This window comes from Ixodes scapularis, unplaced genomic scaffold (assembly GCF_016920785.2).
Source record: "Ixodes scapularis isolate PalLabHiFi unplaced genomic scaffold, ASM1692078v2 PGA_scaffold4__175_contigs__length_147842914, whole genome shotgun sequence".
NCBI lineage: Eukaryota > Metazoa > Arthropoda > Arachnida > Ixodida > Ixodidae > Ixodes > Ixodes scapularis.
Window position 1 is genome coordinate 94,280,248 of NW_024609879.1, and position 20,684 is coordinate 94,300,931.

Sequence of the window (20,684 nt, forward strand, 5' to 3'; positions counted from 1 at the left end):
TCTCCGCAAAATTTAGCAGAAAAAGTTCCCTGCTAATGTTAGCGGAAAAAGTTTCCCGCTAAATTTAGCGGAAAAATTTCCCCACTAAATTTAGCAGAAAAATGTTTTAGCGAGATATTTAGGGAAAAAGTTGATGCTAAATAGGAGGGTACGGATCAGGAGAAGGGGCATACCTCCTCTCCATACTTTCCCCTCCTCAAGAGCTGCGCTCTAATTCGGCGTTACAGGGGATTGTAAACGTCTTTCATTTTTTTATTGTCCTCATCCTTCTGTGCACAGCATACTATTATTTTGAGCACGAAACAATTTGCCCAAATCGCTACTTTGATACACTAAAGATTCCAACAATTACACAAACTTGTCTTTCCCTCTTTTTCTTTTCTTTTTTCTTACAGGAAAAATTAATGTTAAGCTATCCATCGTCCCACTGCACAGGCACGTAGCCAGGATTTTGTTTCAGGGGGGGCCCACCCATGACCAAATGCTTTATGAGGGGAGGGGGGAGAGGAGGTCCCAGCAAAATGGAAGATTTCGGCCGGGGGGGGGGGCCCAAAACCCGTGCTCCCCCCCTGCCTGGCTACGTGCCTGTCACTGCAGGTATCACATTGTCAAGGAGCGTTTGTCTTAAGAAATGCAAATACAATTTTGCTGCGAGGTATTTCGTTTTGTCAAGCTCAAGAACACTAAAATAACGTAAGTTTAAAAAGAAAAAAAAACAACAAGGAAAGTAAACTGCTCTGGGACTCGGTAAAGTGGAGCAGTAGTGTCCTATGCAATCTGTTCACTATTTTTTGTTCCTTCTGTGTGTTATTATTTCCTTCAAATAGGCCCTCGTCAAGAAGCATGCACGCAGGACACCTATTGGTAAGCAATGTTGAACATTTTAGCCAAACCTTTCTCAGCGACAGGTATACATCACTTAATCAACTAATTATAAGAGATATAGGGGTGTTAGATATGATAAAAAGTGCAAGTCCCTTCTCCTTATTGTATGGGCTACTTGCCTTTCTGCAGTGCCGCGGCTCTCCTGCACCAAAAATATTACTACTATTACTATCTAGATTTTTCGCAAGGCGCCAGTCCCACAATCACTTCGCGTTCAATGAGGAAGAAACAATTTTATCGTAATGACAGTGGATTCCTTCGATCGGCAGCCTGTCGCTGAACCAAGCGACCAATTAAAACTTAGGATTGGGTTAGTTGGTTCATTGGGATAAAGAGGATTAAAAAGTGCAAAAAGCACGGACAAAAAAACATCATGCCAACCACATCTGATAAAAGCAACCCGTATACACAAACCACAGATGACAATGATTTAAACATTTGTATCAGTTCAACGTGACAACACAAAACTATCTCGAAAAGAAACTTCTTTGCCGTTTAGTAAAATCGAAGGCGTGCTGATGCAGTTGTCACCCGAGGGCTTTATAAAATATGCTTTAACTATTTCTCTCTCGGTCTTGTTATTTTTGTGAATTCTACCAGGGGATCCCACCCGCACTGCATGCAGTGTACTGCAAGGTGTCCGTTCGTTTTATTACGAACCGCTAGACAATGTTTAATTTGTTTAAGGCCAAGTCAGATGGATTGAACTTTACCTGGAAGCTTCCCATGAACAAGTGCATTCAGTTTTTAGAGCTACAGCTTACCTTTACAGATGAACACATGTGCTGGTTGTACAAACCACATTAAAAAAAGAGTGTTTTGTCTTTAGATAGCACTCATTCTAAGCTGATAAAGCAAGGAATTGAGCTCACCTGTCTTCAGGCTGCTTTGACAAAAAAACTGCCAACACGCTTTGACGACTAGCTTTGAACTGCAGGTAGAACGCTTAGGCAGGGCGGGCTACCCCGCCTGCCTGATTACCAGCGTGTGTGAAAACCTCCTACGAAAGATCAAAAGTAAAGGCAACACAGGGAACGATAAGCGAGAAAGAATTAAAAAATCAAGAATTCAAGTGATAATTTATTTACACAAGGTGTTGCATAACCCTAAAAAAATAGGAATTAAGTACAATGTCAATGTTGTTTTCTCCGCTCCATGCAAGGTGGCAAAAATTTGTCCTATGATGACAAGACAGAAACGCGTTCAGTGCTCGAAGAAGCACGTCACTCAGTACACAGCTTGTGCCTCTAATGCTATTTACGAGATTCTGCTAACGTGGGGGCGCGTGTATGTTGGACAGACTGGGCGGTGTTTTAACGAAAGGGCGCGTGAACATCGTCTAGCGGTCCGTAACAAAGCGGGGGGACACCTTGCAGTACACTGCATAATGTGCGGCTGTTAGAATTTAAAAAAGTTTACTAAAACAGCAAATAACAAGACTGAGAGGGAAATATTTGAAGCGTATTTTATGAAGTCCTCGGGTGAAAACTGAACCAGAACGCCTTCGATTTTACTAAACGACAAAGTTTTTTCTCTAGGTGGTTTTATGTAGTCACATTGCACTGATACGAATGTTTAAATCATTGTCATCTGTTGTTTGTGTATATGGGTTGCTTTTATCGGATGGCGAAACGTGGGCGTTCGCTAAAACGTCATTCGATCAAGTGAGTGCCTCCCATGGGGAAGAGTGTTTACGCATGTGTGCTGGGTGATTTGCCTTGATTAAATCACTTGAAAGTTAGCGCCAGCCCGTGTTGTATGTTTCGTCTTTGTCCATGTTTTTTGCGCTTTTTAATTCTCCATATATCAAGCAACCAAGCGCGCAGGTGGATATCTAACACACTGAGCCCGAGAATGGGGTAAAAAAGGGGTGAAGATCTGTCATGCCACAGTGGTCGCACACACTCCTCGGAAACTCAACTGAAAAATAGCTGCCATTCAACAATTATACCTGAAGGAACAGGGACTCAAACGGGGCTTCGCTGTCGTCAGGAACTTCGAGGAAAGCGTTGTTCTTGCTCATCTTATCTAGTTAGGGCATCACTTGCCCGACGTGCATTTAGTACTGCGACCAGTGGCTTGGACCAGTTTGACGCTCCTGGGCGCGGCCATCTTGAGTCGCTGCGGGTCTTCAAAAAGCTTCAAACTCATTTGCTTAATATAAGCTTAAAAACCTTCACTAAAACTTATAAAATATACATATAAATATTTTATATTTTTTTTATTAAAGCTTTAATAATAATGCAATTTTACGCTTATAAATATTTATTTTGCGCGTTACTATTTGCCGGCATTTAAACATGGCTAGCGGCTTGACAATCGCGTCGTCTGACAAAGGTCCAAACACCGTTAAAGCAATTTTCGAGAGCCCTAGGTACGGACCGGTGATGGAATCCTACGATGTAGCTCACGTAAGTCTCGAAAAATTGTCTGTCACGACTTTCGGCATTTTTTTAAAGCACGTAACTCGTACCATTGAGCTAATCCCGTGACCTCGGTACGCTGCTCTGGCCAGCCTCGCCCGCCTCTCTTATCAGCCGGCTGTCTACCGCGATAAGCGCATCCTCGTATAATCTGCATAGCGCGGGATAGCGCGATGGCCATTCTCTAATTGCATTGACTGGAAACCCGTAAGCAGAGATTTCGAGCTGGGTGTACCTTTCTTTGCCGGAGCGCATTCGCCCGCGCCTGGCCGGGGACTAACTCCGCGACTTCAGCAGGAGTGTGTCGCTTTTCTCCCTCCATTTCATTTAATGTTAATTAGCACCATCATTTCACCTGTTAACACACAGCCGAGGAGGCAGCCAGTACTTGGTTGTACTATCACGATCAATTATGAGCACGAACACCGCTCCGCGTGGCCCGTGGTACTATCAGTGCCTCCTGTCGATTGCTCTTTGAAATATAAGTGCACCATAGGGCCGAGACATATCGTCTCTAGCAGTCACCGCACCACTCTGCACTTTTAAGTCGTCTGCTTGCGAAAAACGACGAGGTCGCAAAAGAAACACAAGACGTCCTTTGTCGGTTTTTTTGCGCGCAGTTTTCCATAATGAATTCCACCAACTCGCCCAAATATCTATTATTCTAAATGATACCCTTCGCTCCTTGACACTGGAAAAGCAACCTGACACAACATAAAGTTCAGTGTCACTTCGGGTTATCATGCGATAACCAGTTCACTACTAGCAGCTCAAACACATTTGTCTTTCAGTAATCGGGTGAGACACGTCAAATGCTGAGAGTACCGGTGGACGAACGGCGACACATAGTCAATCTTTGCTTACAAGAACATTCGCAGAGGGCTATTGCAGATATGACAGGGAGGCCATTATCGACAGTAAGACGAAAAATGCTCTTCGTCATTGATGAACAGTTTCGGAGACCGTTCTTCGTTTGCAGACGATCTGGAAGTGCAGAGTGGTGCTGCGATCGCTAGAGGCGATATGTCTCGACTGCAAGGTGCGCTTAAACTACAAAGAGCAATAGACAGGGGCAGGGCCGTACCCAGAAAAAAATTTCGGGGACAACGGCGGCCATTTTGAAAGTGTCTGTTGTCTTATTTTTGCCTATGAATCATGTGCATCGGTGGCATATAATGGAGAGTTACAGCAAACCGGAGACCCGGTCCCGGTTTGGTACCCGGTAGCCGACCGGCGCCACTGCGCGTGCGCAGAGGTGGAGATTAAAATCGCCTGGCTGCCAGTGCACCGACCAGGGCCGTACCCAGAAAAAAATTTCGGGGGGGGGGGTCAGAACCCCCTATCCCCCCCCTGGTTACGGCCCTGGACAGGGGGCACTGATAGTACGGTGGGCCACGTGGAGCTGTGTTCACACTCATATTGGTCGGCTGCCTCAAGCACTCCGCTGTGTGGAAGTTGTGCCGATAAACACCTTTTCACCTTTAACACTGCCATACTTTGGCGATTGGTTTTTCCAGCTCTTAGTGGAAACTTCCCTGGCGAATTGCGTGGGTGTCTTTCGCAGAAACTCCCGGTAACGTCATAAACCACATGACCGCTTCCAGCCGCCGTCCCTGAGCTTATATGGAGCGCAAGTCTACCCGCTTCTTGTACCCCCTGTGCAAGAAGCAGTCTTGTGCACGTTACTAAAAAAAAGTAATCGATTACAATTACTATTACTCTTAGCTAAAAAGTATTCGATTAGATTACTTGATTACTCGACGGCAAAAGTAATTGGACATTACTTAAAGAAGTAATCGTTACTTTTCCGATTACTTTATTGTGTGAAGACGCATCTTTAGCGCTCATAACAATGAACTACTTCCAACCTATATTTCACATTTGCACAAGTATTCAAGAAGAAAAACTGGCTCCCTCTTCGTGGTCGTTGCACCTTCACAATGCGGACACAAGCATAGAATTCGTTTGAAGACGTTTAATGATTTGGGCGTTCGCCAGTGTGTGTGTGTGTATGGGGAGGGGGGAAGCGGAGGGGCTTCTAGATCTTAAAGCAAGGGTTGTCGCTCAAAGTTTGCGTCACTCATTTTATTATTCACATGTGGATGAGCTCGCATGTTATACAAAAGAGCAGCAGCTCCAGGATTTGAAACGGATCATGTGTAGCATCCACTAGCAGAAGAGATCGCCCCGACCACTTCTCAACTCGAAACATTGCTTGTCACAAAGACCACGTAGGGGAAATATTTCAACTGCCTTTGTTATATTTTGCATCCACTTTAGGCATTCTTCGGTTCTGGTTCTCCTACGGGCTGCGAGTATGTACCCTTAGCAGGATTTTATTTTTTATTTCTGTGTGTGTGTGCGTGAAGGGGCTAGTTTGAACGAAGGACTCACAAAGCTACATTCTGCTTCCTCAAACTTCGCCCTGAATGGCTTTTGTCACGCACTGTGGCTTCCCACTCCCAGTCCCAGCTCGAGAAAAAAAAAAAAACGGACATTTCACAGAAACTGTACATAGAAAAAGATTGACCTCGTTTCCTACAGCTCCGTAAAAATCTTTCTTTTTTTACGTTCGAAAAAAAAAAAGCAAATTTTATTTTTGTCATTTCATAAAAACCAGGCATGTACCCGGGGGGGGGGGGGGTCACATGGACAAATTGTAACGGTTACAAGTAATTTTATTCCTTCAAAAAGTAATCAGATTACTCTTGTGATTACTGCCTAATAAAAGTAATCAACTGATTACAAAATTACTCTAAAAAGTAATTGATTACAAGTAATTTGATTACTTGTAATGTGTACGGTACAAGTCTGGCAAGAATTGGGCGGGTGATGTTAAAACGCCAAACTCTTATTGGATAATTGAGAAAAAAAAAGTGGGTGGATCTCGAGGCATCTAGCATTGGGGCCTACGCACTATCCTTTTAATCAAAGCCAACCAGAGCTCAGCATCATTCTGACGTCACCGCAACACCTATGCAAGAAGTAGACGACCTGCTACTTGCATACTGTAACTAAAATTTTTGTTCGTCGAGCTGAATCATAACCACAGTGACCTACAGATGCCAGCAATCGTTTCCTGTACAATTAACCACCCTACCGACTGAGCTATGGATGGGACAAATTTCGGGTACTAGACCCTTCCCGGAATTCAGTCTGGCCACTTTGATCACTATCATCATCTGAAAAGTGGCATATGTGCTATACTAATGGCGGCCTTCTGTTTACTGATGAAGGAAGAAGTTGAAGATGCTCCTGCAGATGATTCGAGGCCTAGACATTCTAGACGTTAATGCGACGTAAAGCAGGAATTGGATGCAAGAGCTGCGTAAGCATTCATTTCTAACTTGGGCCCAGTAAATCTGTTAGTAGCGCACACTCGGCTTCAAAGCCCCTTGATGTTGTGGGTCGCCTATCAATATTGCCCAATCAGGCCGAGTTCTACTTGCTCCGAGGAAGTCTCACAGGGAGCGCTATGATGAAGAAACACTTTATCGATACTCAAGGTTCGAGTCCGAGGCGGGTGCTGCGGAAGGCCAAGGCTGCCGTGTGGTCCGGGTTACTGTTTGGAGTCGCTGCCCGGCACCGTCTCTTCCGTATGTCTCTGCCTTCGGAACTGCAGCTCACGCAGACACCACGAGCCTCGCCCCTTCTTCTTGCCTCATGGCGCCATCCCTCTACGCGCAGTGCTGCTCATTGTCCCCCACAATGTATAGAACTTTATGAAGGCGTCTATGTGGGTTGGCGTTTCATTCTGACTGGTTGCATCTTTTTCAACATCGACATTGAAAGAGGTTGAAAAAGAACTGTACAGTGAAGCGCACATTCTCGTTTACCGTTGACTTGCGAAAGTGAGGGTGCCCCATAAATAATTGCAGACCACAGGTTCATTGCCACCATTAGTACAGTAAAAAATTAAACTGCCATTTGAGTCGCCAGATGGCACTGAATTCCGGAAAGGGTCTATTGAGGGCAGTATACCTTCCATTTCTTCCTACTTTCAATAACGGTTGGGCATTTTGTGAGCCTTGAGTGTACTATCAAGTATGAATATAATGCGAACAGTGTGGCCTTTGATACACTCTGGGCAACCTAGAGGCAACTAGGAATTGATAAAAGTATGAGGGGGAAAGGGGGTGTTAGGGTGTGCGCCTACTCTGGCATGCATACCCACTCTCTCCACCCTCTGCAGTTTTATCCGCTCCTAGTCGCCTCTAGGTTGCGCAGCAGTAGGTATAGTAATACCACCTTGAAGGCCTGTGCCTTTCACCCCCAAACATCATCGCCAGTAGATTCACGCAGCGGCACCTACCTTGTGTCAGAATCGTCGACGGCACTTCTTGTAGCAACGAGCGCGACGCTAGTGTGAGGCCATGCCAAGACGGAAGCCGCTTTACGACGGTCATGGTTGGAGCTTCAGCGTGTCTTGGCGCTGGTCTGGGATCCACTAGAAATGACCTCGTTGCAGGCCTTGTCCTCTGGATAGCATAGGCAGTAGTCGACACTTTGCTGTGCATGCACGCCTTGTGGCTAGACCTCGAAGTCCGTAGTGGATACCCTAAAACGCATTGCGGATGAGACACTCGATTGGAATCAAGAGAACCGAAAAGGGCGAAAAAATTTTCGGAATTTTGTTAACCCTTTAACCACCAAGTTATTTTCGAAAAAAAAAAAAAAAAAAGTGTACGAACTTTTGCAAACAATTTTATTTGCACATATTTTTTCTTCTATCGTCCTGATTTTGCAAATACATTACTTGATTGGTTTCTGTTCAGTATTAACACAAAACTTTTAAAAGAAAAAGTTGATTTTTATGGAAGCTTCCCCTCAGTGCTTGTAAGAGTTATTCACTCCGTGCGACGCGACCGGCGCGCCGCCGCGCGGCCGTTACTGAAGGTAGGCAATGAGAGCCCCAGCGAAACGAAACCACGCCGCGTACATTGGTACACATTGAAGTCGGAGGGGTGTGGTTGCGCTGGGTTGACAGCATGAACTGCTCCACCAATAGTTATGCGTCGTATCTCGTGGGGACGAAGTTTCGCAGTTTTTTTACCTCGCCGATGTTTTGTGGGACAGCGACAACGATGGACCCGTGCCGTACGACGCGAGAAATTTGGTCTCCCGATCATGTCTGTCACTGTATCGGCACGGCTGACATATTCTACACTGCCGCTTTGTGCTTTGCGTTTGTTTTCGTACCAGTAACGCCTACATATCTCAGCTCGAACTGAAATGCCATCCCACACTTGCGGGTATGCAGTGCGAATTTCGTTGAAGGAATGCCCTTCAAAGAAGTTTCGTCCCCATCGTATACGTGTCGATGATATTTCCGGACCAGTATGGCACGCAGTCTGTACTTCATGCATGAAGAAAGATTCGGACGGTTCAAAAAGGGACAAATATGAATCTAAGGAAAACTACAATTAAACTTGGAAACACTGGACAATCAATGTTTGAGTATGGAAGTTTATGTGGTGTTCTTTCTTTTTTGACCAGCCTCCTTTTGGATGTGGAAACGCTGACACACCGAGTCTTGTAGACAACAACTTTTTTCTCTCGGCTTTAGAGCCACCTATCGCAAAGTTGTTCGAGCTGGAAGTACCGTCCACTGGTCCCTTCCTACCTGTAAAGCTTGCACCTCCCGACTATGATGAGTGGTATTCTCTTGACAGCCTTTGACGGTCAAAACCGGTTCCAATTGAGTTACGTCGCCCATAAATATTTCTACCTGGTTAAACTATGCCACCTCTTTTAGGTATAATAAGTGTTTTGTCAAGTTACGGTTGTCAAAGTACCTGTGTGCCGAAAATCCAGCACCTCGCACAACCAGATTACTACACAACAGCTGACCGCAAATGCCTTTGGCGGCCAAACCGTGTGTTGGCCGGCAACATGGTTTTCTCTGCTTTGAAACCACCTTTCGTAACGTTGTTTCAACTGGAAGTACAGCGCACTAGTCCCTTCCTACCTGTAAAGTCTCCATCTCGCACGACGAGTGCTATTTTCTTGACAGCCCTTTCACGGTAAAAACCGGTTCCCATTCAGTTACGCCGCCTGAACCAAATTTCTACCTGGTTTCCCTATGCACCCTTTTTTCGGTATTATAACGGCTGTGTCAAGTTACGGTCATGACCAAGAGCTTGTGCGTCCAAATCTGCACTTCGCACAGCCCGGCTATAACACAACATTTTGGGTCCAATATTGGATATGCCTGACAGCTTTATTTCATTTATTCGTTCGAACCATAACTTTAACACCTTCTGTCTTAATAAAACTTGGCCCACTTAGTGCACAAACTTAGTGAACATCTCACTCGCCTCCAAATATCATCGTCCCAGCAGTCCTACCTTTACAGCGACGAGCGAAACAAATTTCCCACAGAGAGCAATTATGGTGGCGGCCGTCTTGCTTTTCGGAAAATTGCTCAAAACCCTTTTTCTACCGCAACTAAAGAAATTACCCCCAATAACGACTCAAACTCAGTATATAAGAAGCGGAGAAGAGCTAAATGCCCTTCTTAAATCTGGGCAAGCACTCGTGCAACGTCACCCTCAACTTATCGGCTCAAAAAGCAAAAGTTCCATCCGTGCGCGCTTCCGCCGCCACAGCTTCGCGCGTGAAAAGGCGCCGCAGGCTGCTGAGCGCGCCTCACGGCCGAACGCCAGCGCATCCGCTAGCGGCGCTACGTGCGTTTTTCAAAGCGCCCCCTATAGTTCCCACACGGAGCATATAGAATAACGTGTGCTGAAATGCACAGTATTTCTAACAGTGTTGCGGAGTTGCCACTCCGGAGTTGGAATGATTCCGGAATCATTCCGCATTTTCGCGACCCCGGAATGGAATGGGAATGGAATGGCGGCAACGTTCAGGGGAATGGAATGGGAATGGAATTAGATGCCTTTTGCCCGGAATGGAATGGGAATGGAATGGGCCAGGTTCTTTATATTTTATTTATTTATTTATTTACTTATCTATTTATTTATTTATTTATTTATTTATTTTTTACGTTCAGCTATACCGAGCCACTCAGGGAGCCGGTTGTTCAGAAATAAAATGAGCGGGAAACTGCGAACCCGCGTAAGGCCCTAGCGGACTATGCGCAGAAGAAAAAAATGCAATGCAAAAAACAAGCGTCAAAGCAACAAACAGAGGGAGGAAAGGGAGGGGGGGGGGGGGGGGGGGCGGCGGTGGCGCCTTTCACCAGTGAAGTTCAACACATATCCGAATGTGTCTGCGTCTGTAATATTGCACGGCTGGTACGTCATCAGCCGACGTGAACGGGACCTGCTGCCCTGGTGATCCGATACCCAGGAAGGAGGCCAGACGTGGCCTCGCTGTGCGGACCCAGACTTCGTACAGTTTCGACTCGTCTCGAGCGCGCTGATTCTCGAAGAGCTCGCACCTTTGCCGGCCATCTCAGGTCGCAATCCACGAGGTCCCTGTTTGAATGATGCTAGGCGAAACTTATGACTGCCACTCGTGCGTTGGAGGCGGAGAGTCGGGAGGAAAGACCGTCACAACAGGGATGCCACCGTATCGATTTTTCAACCGTAACAGGAGATAATACATGTGCTTCAGGATGCTTCAGGTGGTCCATGTTTCTCGAAAATTCCAAATGCAACTGCCTGCATGGTCTTCAACGAGGTCAGATACAACGAAAGTATGTATTGTACTTTCATACAGCAGCGTGGGTAAAGTTTCATGTTCAAGGCAACACCTACAGATTCAAGAATACTGGTTCATCCCACCGTGACGTCATGCAGTGCTGACAGGGGCGCCCTTATTGGACAGGGAAGTGGTGATTTTTTGATGGAATTTATTTTAGAGGTCGAAGTCTTTTCGCATCACTGGTCAGTCAGACAGTATGCCAGGGAAGGGACCGCGGTCGATCCTCGATGGAACGTTTTTTAAACCCATTTAGGACTCTTCGTCCGGAACCACTACCTTCAAGGCGAAGTGCCAAGCCTGCGGAAAAGTAATTTCGGGACCAAAAAAAAAGAAACTTCCCCTTAAAACTTAAAGCCTCATTTCAGTTGGCTTCTCAAAGAAATTTGAAAAATGTATTGTATTATCAGTATTTATATTTCTGCCCTCCCTAAAATGTATTCTTGTATTTGTATTTCCAAAGACTTTTTGCCTCTTTTTAAAATGTATTTCTGATACGTATCACATACATTTTTATAGATATATTTGAGACTTGAGTATCAGTATCTTAGCAACTATTTTCATCTATCCCAGTATTTGTATTTCCAAATACATTTCTGACTATTTCTGCCTAACCCTGCAACGTAATGCAGCTGTCAAGTGACACTTTTAACGTTTAGGAATTAGAGGAATGGAATGGAGCGACTCAGCCATTCCAGGAGTGGGAATGGGCCCAGTGTCCCCATTCCTAGGAGTTGAAAGGAATGGAATTATCGAAAGCTCTAATTCCCCGGAATGGAATTGGAATGGAATGGGGGTGCCCATTCCGCAACACTGATTTCTAATAATAATTGGGTTGTGTGTATGTTTATACAGCCTAGAACTTGGTCTGCCTCACAGGGGCGACGAGTCTCCCAGCTGTAGATGAGAAATTTAGCCAGTGCGGTACAACCGCTAGCCTGGGGTCTTTAACGTGCATCACGCAGTAGTGATACACGACCGCACGCCGGTACGATGCTCATCCAGATTGAAACGGGCAGGGGTGGGGCTCGAACCCAGGATCCCTGGGTTCTGCAGCGCGGGCTTTCGCTCCACGTGCTCCGAGCTGGTGTGCACTAGACCACTCGGCCACCGATCCCCCCCACAGTATTTCTTTGAACACACACACCGTAAAGAAAAGATAAAGTGCCTAGATGTTTTCCCGTACTAGCGCTAACAAAGTTCCATAAGTTTAGAAGTCAACTTTCATGTGGTACATTTCAAAGCAGGGCGTCGCACAAAGCCCTACTTTGCAGTCCTCGCACCATGTCCTTGTTTATTTGCGTGGCTTCTTTCCCGAGTTGTTCGAATGGGCATGTGTGCACACAACGCATGTCGGCTCCTGCTTTTTTGGAGTTGGCGGGATTTTTCTAGGGAAGTGACGGCCCTTGAGTCTCGTCAGGGCGCAGTCAGATCTGCGGCCTGGTCTTGGTCGTCCTTCACTGTCAGGGTAGCGTTGAAGCAGTAACTCCACAAGTTGGACGCGGAAATCCAGATGGCTCAATGTTCCACCTTTCTTCTTGTATAGGCAAAAGGCATTGAAAATGGAAATGCCAACAAGGTGGGGAAACAGTTTCTTGTAGCAAGCCTTTTGCCCTTTGCATAGCGATGGATAGTAAGACATGTTCTGGTCTGAGCGGTTGACGCCACCCATTGTGTTGTTGTAGTCGAGAGCGATTGTAGGCTTTGAAACTTGCTCGTTCTTCGAGTTGACAACATCTTGCATTGTGGGTGAGTAAACCGTGCTTAGAGAGGTTACAAGCTTTTTGTCTCTCCATTGCATAGCGAGACATTTCCCGCATTGAAGGGTGGCAACCTCCCGTTTGTTCAACTTTATCTTTTTGAACTTGGGCATTTCCTTTCTTCCAGGACGAGCCGTTCCGTAGCCGTCAGTTTTTCGTTTGACGAGCATGTCGACTAGCTCGGGCGAGTTGTAGTACAGTAAAACCTTGTTATAACAAAGTTGAAGGAGCGGTCGTAATTATTTCGTTATAACCATTAGTTTGTTATAGCCAATGTCCATTTCTTCCCACTATTAGCAAGCAAGGGGAATTATGATTGCTTTGTTATATCCATTAGTTTGTTATATCCCATTTTGTTATAACGAGGTTTTACTGTAGTTGTCAATTGTCAAGGTGTACCCCTTGTCAAGAAAGGTCTTCATGAGTTCCATTACCACCTTGATGCCCATCACTTCTTTGCCATCCACATCTACCATCCCCTTTCCAGTGTAGAGAATCAAACCGCAGACATAGCCGCTGCAGGATTCGCAGAGCAGGAAGAATTTCAGACCAAACCTTGCACGTTTGTGTGGTAGATATTGCTTCCACGCCAGTTATCCTTTGAATAGCAGGAGACTCTCATCGACGGCCACATCCTGCTCCGGCGCATTCAGCCTTGAAAGCACAGGCCACAGATTCTACGGGTTCGGGTGGGTTGCTTCGTCTATTGCCAAGCTGGTAAAGTGACGGCAGCGCATCAGTGCCTGAAAGCGTTTCCTGCTCATTGCTTTGCTAAACACCGGCATCGCCAAGACTTCTCTTGTTGACCAATACATCTCAACTTGCGGTTTGCCAACGTTTCCTTGCAAAATTATTAACACAAGGAACACCATCTCTTCGCGGTCCACCGGTTTCCATGAAGAACTCCGCGCTGCGAAATGCGTGACCGTGTACCGGTTTGGTCTCTATCACAATGAGGTTGACAAGGTCCCAATCAAAAAAAACTTTGAACCAGCCGAGAATGTCTTTTTCGTCAGTGGGTTGCCGCAGAATCCCAGGCACTGCACAAAACGGAAACCTCGGAGGCGCGGGCGGCGGGTTTTCAGTGTTTACGCATTGCCGCACTCGAACACTACCCAGCGCGCCTTCTTCTTCGTCACAGTAGTCGTTGTCTAAGTTCGTTTCATGTTCAAAATCTATGTCCAACTCACTTTCAGAGACGAATTCAATGTCTTCATCGTCGCTACTGTTCGAACTGCTGCAAGAGAGAACCCGTTTCCGAGGGCCGTCACCGGCATCACTCAAGCCTGCTGCCATTTCTAACCACTCTTGCGAGGCTAGATACGCGCTAAAGGCCAAAGCACGCTATATTTCTGCAACCTCTCCTGCCCTCCACTGTTGAAAATTGAAACTAAAGCCGATGGACGAACCTGTCTCGTGTTTGGCAGTGAAAGTAAACCATCATTTCGGCTGGACGAGTGTGACTCGTCATTGGCGATATGGGTACAACCTTCCATGATGAGTACAGCTCGGGCCGGGTAATTAAAGGGTTAAGAAGGCGGTGCAAAAACCACGACGGTGCCACAATTATAGTGATTTACTTGAGCAGCAAGCTGCCAGCGCTGTGACGCACATTGCACAAGGGCATAAAAGCTCTAAAACGTTTGTACCATCTATACTAGTGGTTTTCAAGCCTCTGGCCATCACGGACACCTAAACCCACTCAGAGGCCGTTTGCGGACCCCACTGTATTCTGCATTAGAGGTCTCGAGCAATGGCATAGGAGAGCCTTTTAACGCAGTAACGTTTAGGAGCTCGTGTCGCAGAAAATCTAGCGTCGGCGTCGATGGGACGAAAAAGTCTCCTAATGCACTGCATGCAGCCACGTGTGCCGTCACACATGGCTGTGACGTCATGACTCTATCAACCCGCTAAATTTGGAGGGAAAGTTTAGCGGAAAATTTTCCGCTAACTTTAACGGGTCGATAAGTTCATGACGTCACAGTCACATGTGACGTCACTCGTCAGGTGATATGACGTCATGTAACACTACTGATTAGACAATGCACACACACTTGCACAGCTGGGGAACGTGCACGGGTTTATAGGAGAAGGCTTTGCGAACGGGGCCCGATTACGCTATGGCGTTCCACTCTTAAAGGTGAAGCTTAAAGGAGCTATGCAACAATTTTTGTACTGTGTACAAATACCGCTTAAAACATCCCTAACGTTAATGACCTATGAAACACGCGTTCATTTTTAACCCCACGCAATAGAAGTCCCAGAAAAAAATTTAAGAAATACGAGCAGCGTTCAACCCCTCAACTCGCAGCCAGAACAAGCGGCCACGTGATCTGAAGCCGATTATATTCCGCCAGTGTTGATCATAGCCACGCGCTGGGGTTGGCAAAGCGCAGGACACGCGCTGAGTTCCAGACATTGTTATGGCTCGGCTGTTGTCGTCGTTGCAGCGATTGGACACGGGTCACAACCCGAATGCTTCTCGCGCTAGCAATTGTCACGAGCCCAAGTCGAGTGCCCACGCAATGCTCGGGTCCAATCTATGAACCGCATTCAAATATCGTCACTTGGGTGTACTGCAATCCCCGAGTTACGTCATCAAATTTTGCAAAGGAGAGATTGAATGAAAATGATCGCTTTTGTCCTTGAAATTACACCGCAACAAAGGAATTTCTTGGCTAATGGCGTTGCGTGTGAGTATCCTTGGGTCCCAGGTGTGCCAGTAAGCTCGTGTAGAGAGAAAAACATTCCAATTGAACATTGTTGCACAGCTCCTTTAAGCGTCCCCCAAGTTTTTTTCTTAGAACAGTTTTCTGACTCGGCGCAGACCTGCGCGAACGCTCTCGAGTACCCTCGGAGGTCCACAGACCACGGCATGAGAACCACCGATCTATACATCCTACACTACCCACGTCTGAGGCACGTCACAAAGTTTTGAGGGGTGGCTTAAATTTCGTCTTAGAGCTCTAAGGAACAGAACCTCGACATTGCTGTTGCGGCTAACAAAGGCTAAACATCGATGCCCTTTTGCTTTAAATGCGGTACGACGAGATCCTCTTTTAAAACCTCTGCCGAATGCGCGAGCAGTGCACGCTTGATTGCTTCCGAATCCCGTTTCCCCTCGCTCGACCAAGCAGAGACTGCCAAGTCCATTGTGTACCATACGATCCCTTTTCCGTCGCACCCTGGCCTCGACAAGGCTCGTGTCGAGTTTTGAGAAGCATCTCTTATTACTAAAACTCGACTTTGAATGGGCGAGTTGGTCGTTTGTACCTCCGACGCTAGGGCGCAGAAAAGCCGACGTGCAAATTGCGCTGTGTTCCTTGCGCGGAAAGAGTGGTTTACTTTTCTACCCTTTCTCGTGGAAGAGACTGCATAAGGCAGACTGGTAGTCGTCTTAACAATCGACTTGGTGAATGCAACGTTATCAAAGCCAATTCTGGACACCTCGGGGTTCTTTGCTGAGATTGCAGTTGTATGGCAAATCTAACCAACGGCACCAAGATGGGAATGTGAATCGAATCACTGGGGAGATTACCGAAGCCAAAAATATAGAGCAACGAAACGACCAGTATGTTGGCACCTCGTCTCTAACTTTGTCGGGGAAGGAGGTACATTATCTAGCCACAATTTCGAGGAGACAGTAGTGGAGATATTAAATCGTTCCTGTTAACGCAATGAAGAGGAAGGATGAGGGAATTAAAAAACTGAGTTGTTAATCGGCACTTCCCTTTCTGTGTGCCCGTGCAAATGCATGTCCGCTTTTGTGTGCCTTAACGTGGGAGCATGGCGGTTGTGGTCAGGCCAAGGAGGCCGGGAACGGCCGGAGTCCCCTGAAGAGGGGTGCGAGCAATGCCCTCGTTTGTTCCAGGCATGGATCAAGAGTCACGGCGGAAGGTTTGCCAGATTTGTGGGTGGGAAGTTTGTGGCTGCTGTCTCGGACAGTCCCCGGGAGGTAAAGGACCCTGTGACCGGTGTCCGTCTGGGCCTGGTGGACCTGGCTTCCGCCGCGGACGTCTGCGCTGCCTTCGTTGCTGCCAGAGAGGCTCAAGCCTCCTGGGCAAGGCTAGGAGCTTACCAGCGATCCAATTGTCTTTATAGGTATGTTTTACTCTTGCACCGGACTCAGTGGGATACTTGATTTTGGAGCTCTTGTCGCCCGTTATAGAGCTGCCGCGGTGCAAAGCATTGCACACTAAAGGCACCAAAAGATGGGAACAGAGTAAAGATGGACGACAACATGAAACACCTCGTGCCAATCTTTACTTTGTCCCCGTCTTCTAGTGCGTAATGATAGAAACCAACCAACCAACCGTCAAACTCCGTGAGCACCCGCAACTTTGGGGGCCGACTCACCGGAATGCGGTCGAGCATGCCACTTCCGGAGTCCTGGCACCTCGTAAATATTTGGTGACTCTGATGCTCTCCAATTGCAATGAGCGACTGGAGAAGGGTACCCGACATTTCTTCGTGGTACGCTCCACCTCGAATCAACTGGCCTCGCAGCATGGCCCGCAGCATGGAGAAGCACACGGCCCTCCTGGCGCTGGTGGAGAGCCTGCAATCGGGCAAGACGCTGAGCGAGGCCCGGACCCGAGACATGGCGTACCTCACGCAGAGCCTCTTCGTCTGTGCCAGCTGGCTCATGCGCCTCAAGGACTCCATTCCCTGCTCCCAACCACGAGGCGAGGAGCACCACATTTTGCTTAGCCGCTTAGATGTGCCAAATTCAACGCCTAACGACAGATTTTCCTTTCGCGATGCGCGGAAGAGATGTCTTGCGTAATACAGTAATGTCTCGTTAGTATAAACACCTCCGTTCTCCCACGAAAGCGCCCATAATGTGAGTTGTCCATAATAGCGAGGCAAAAATGCACACATTTGCCTAGTTCGTCCCCCAGAATGTCTCTATATTGCGGGGTTCCCATTAATGAGGCGTGACAAAACTACCGACAAATGGACCGGTCGTTGCCTCGCAAACCGGCGAGAAGGAAAATGAGTGTCTTACGCCGACGCTCGAGGATCATGACCGTTTTTGGCCGTATCTATCTAGAATGTTTCATACCCTTCCTTTTTAGAGGTTAAAAAATGAAAAACGTTTACAACTCCCTGTTACGCCGAATTAGAGCGCAGCTCTTTTTGGGGAAGGAGGGGAGGGTATTCATCTCCTCCCCTCTTCCTCCTCTGCTCCTCCCCTCCTTTCCTCCTCCTTTTCCTCTCTTGAGGTATTTTGATTTTGCGATATACCATACCGTGCAAAACAATCTGAGAAAGATATATATATATATATATATTTGTGGTATTCTCGCTCACCACTTGTCCGGAGAAAGGAAATATAGTTCTCACATGTGGAAGCTCCACTTTGTCTTAAGTTCTGCCGGTGCCAAGAAACAAGACAACAGGAGCAAGGTGGGAGAACGAGACAGTGTTATGAGTCAGCACTTTGACGAAGCACGTGCTACTCTTCATGTTATCCTACTTGCTGTCGGCTCTGTCGAAGACTGCTCGGCATTATGAGTCAGCACTTTGACGAAGCACGTGCTACTTTTCATGTTATCCTACTTGCTGTCGGCTCTGTCGAAGTCTGCTCGACGTTTTTGATTTCCTCAGCATTAGTCTTGAGCTTGCTCGCCCAAGATGGCACAACAGAACAGCGAGTGCACGTCCCTCGGGGCCAATGGAATGTTTTCCTGCATGACTGGTATGAAGTTCTTCTTTGTCTTGCACAAAATATTTGGTGAGTGCTGCAGGCGAGATATACAGAGCTACCGCGAGTAAACCTCGGCAGCACACAATTTACCAACTTCGTCTGACATGCCACAGAGATCGACAGGTACAGCACAGAGCCGTACCCATGTAGATGGCCACTTGGGTAAAGAGCACACCACGTTTTCATATGTGCCTCTCTGTGATTTATGAACAGTGATATCATTTGCTTGCACAACAGGTAGCTGACATCTCTTCCCTCCTCCTCCCTACTCATCTACTCCTCCTCCTCCTCACCTCCTCATCCCCCTCCTTTCTCCTCCTCCCTCCTCCTGCCCATCCTCCTCCTCCCTCCCGCGAGGTGCATTATAGGAAACGTCCCATAATGCAACGCGCGGGTCACGAGTGAGACCCATGCGTTGCATCATGGAACGTTTCCCATAATGCAACGCGCAGGTCACAAATGAGGCTTGCACGGTGCATTGTGGGACGTTTTCCATAATGCACCGCGGAGTTACGCCGACGCCGCCGACGGGCGCCTAAGAGCTGCGCTCTAAAACTTAGACTATTCTTAATACGTAATGGCATTTAAATTTAAATTAAAAAAAGACATTTAAATCCAATGCACAAACGCTTCATAATTGACATTGTTTTCGGCAGTCGCGTTCGGTCACCACTGTCAGGTGCTACTGCCGTAATACCCTCGCAGCTTTAGTTTTTCTTGGACCTCACGAGCGTTCGCACGGGCATGTTGCGCACTTCGCCTAGCGAGTCTAGAAGGTGTTGACATTTTGTCCTTCCAGGCGTTGTGGGAGTGGTGGTGGACGACCCCAGCGCCGTCGCCGCCACAGCCGCCTGGCGCGTGGCCGAGGTTCTGGCAACGGGATGCGCGGCGGTGCTTCTGGTGCGCCCGGAGTTCTGCCTCTCCGCGCTGGCCTTTGCGGAGGTCCTCGCCTCTGTGGGGTGAGTGCCCACCTCAGGCCGACCAGCGAGCCTCGCGGCAGAAACATTTGCCCAGCACCGCGGTCCTCGGAACGCTTCTGTGACCGAGCGGTGTACACATCCTCAAAGATGGTGCCTCCACAGATTCTTCGGTATCCACGAGTAGGGATGCAGCAACGACGCTCGCGTTTGCTCGAATGGTGTGGCGGAACTTCTCCCTCCAACCGCCGGGATCCGACGGCGCAGTGCTCCGGTTCCCGCGACGTGTTGACACTTGGGGACCACTCTGGATGCGCGAGAGGGAGAGGACACTAACCACACCGGTCGAAGGCACGTTCTGGGCACCGCAGCACCGCCGGGCCGCGTTACAGGGTCGACCGTCTCTCACCGAGCACTCGCGCACCCGACCCCTGTTCTCTCACGGGCCGCTAAAAAGTCGCAGAATGTGGGATTGAAGCGTAGATAAACTCAAACTTCCGCGGCGAATGGAGGAAAGAATTCAATTCAACGTGGTAACGAATTTATTAACCCTCGCATCCAAAGCTTGAGTTTTTCGACGCTCGATACGGGGCAAGGGGCTCGATACAGGCAACGGTCGCGGAGGCCTGGATCGACAACCGGCGGTGGACGGGTCCGGCGGCATCCCCCGGCTCGATCGGAGAGCCTCTTTCAAAGACACGAGCGAATGCCTGCTCTCCCCTCCGTCAAAATTCGTCCAGAAGTGGAAGAGAAACTACCCTTTCTTCCGCTAAGAGTCTCAAATGACACAAGTCGCAACATTGCGTCTTCTTCGGTACTCTCGCGGCGTATTAAGAACTGAGGCAATCCTCTGCTGGACAAAGCGCGGTTGACAGAATGGATGGCGAACCGGGGGGGTGACAAATGTGGCACAAACGGAAGTCGGGTGCCTTCGCACCAGCACGACGCTCCGCAAAGGTGCTATGAAGGCGGCTGCACGCCTAAAGGCCGCTTCGCACATTTACGACCACTTAGGACTGAACAGGCTAAAAACTGGATTTCGGGCCTTTCTCGACTGCCTTCGATCATCTATGCGGTGGTCGTAAGCAGTCACGAGTGCGTGAACCAGCCTTAAGGGTGGCAGGCACTCTTTTCTTCTCTCTCGTGCTACTCGCGACGGTAGACCTAGGGAAACGCCGCCTAAAGCTCTCGCACTTCCCTAATCCCTGCACTTTCTCCCCCACGATTATATCTCTGTGAGTGTCACTCGTTTCGAATCGGTCGGTTTTACCGCGTGTGTTCCCCTTCTCCCAGGCGACAATGGCAGCGAGAAGAGAATGAGAGG

The 20,684-nt window shown here is 47.9% G+C and overlaps 3 protein-coding genes across 3 annotated transcripts in view; 2 read left to right on the forward strand and 1 right to left on the reverse strand.

Annotated features, from left to right (window-relative positions):
- The window catches only part of LOC8035978 (PIH1 domain-containing protein 1), an 88,382-nt gene extending 84,988 nt beyond the window's left edge, over positions 1-3,394 (reverse strand). The window contains exon 1 of the mRNA XM_040209767.3: positions 2,837-3,394. Within this exon, the coding sequence (XP_040065701.1) occupies positions 2,837-2,908 (72 nt within the window). The 5' untranslated portion in view covers positions 2,909-3,394. The remainder of the gene's footprint in view (positions 1-2,836) is intronic.
- The window catches only part of LOC8024671, a 288,655-nt gene that overhangs the window by 18,452 nt on the left and 249,519 nt on the right, over positions 1-20,684 (forward strand). The window lies entirely within an intron of this gene.
- LOC8035979 (aldehyde dehydrogenase family 16 member A1) overlaps positions 3,171-20,684 on the forward strand; it is a 65,949-nt gene continuing 48,435 nt past the window's right edge. The window contains exons 1-4 of the mRNA XM_040209765.2: positions 3,171-3,296; positions 16,605-16,834; positions 17,240-17,418; positions 19,243-19,402. Of these exons, the coding sequence (XP_040065699.1) occupies positions 3,186-3,296; positions 16,605-16,834; positions 17,240-17,418; positions 19,243-19,402 (680 nt within the window). The 5' untranslated portion in view covers positions 3,171-3,185. The remainder of the gene's footprint in view (positions 3,297-16,604; positions 16,835-17,239; positions 17,419-19,242; positions 19,403-20,684) is intronic.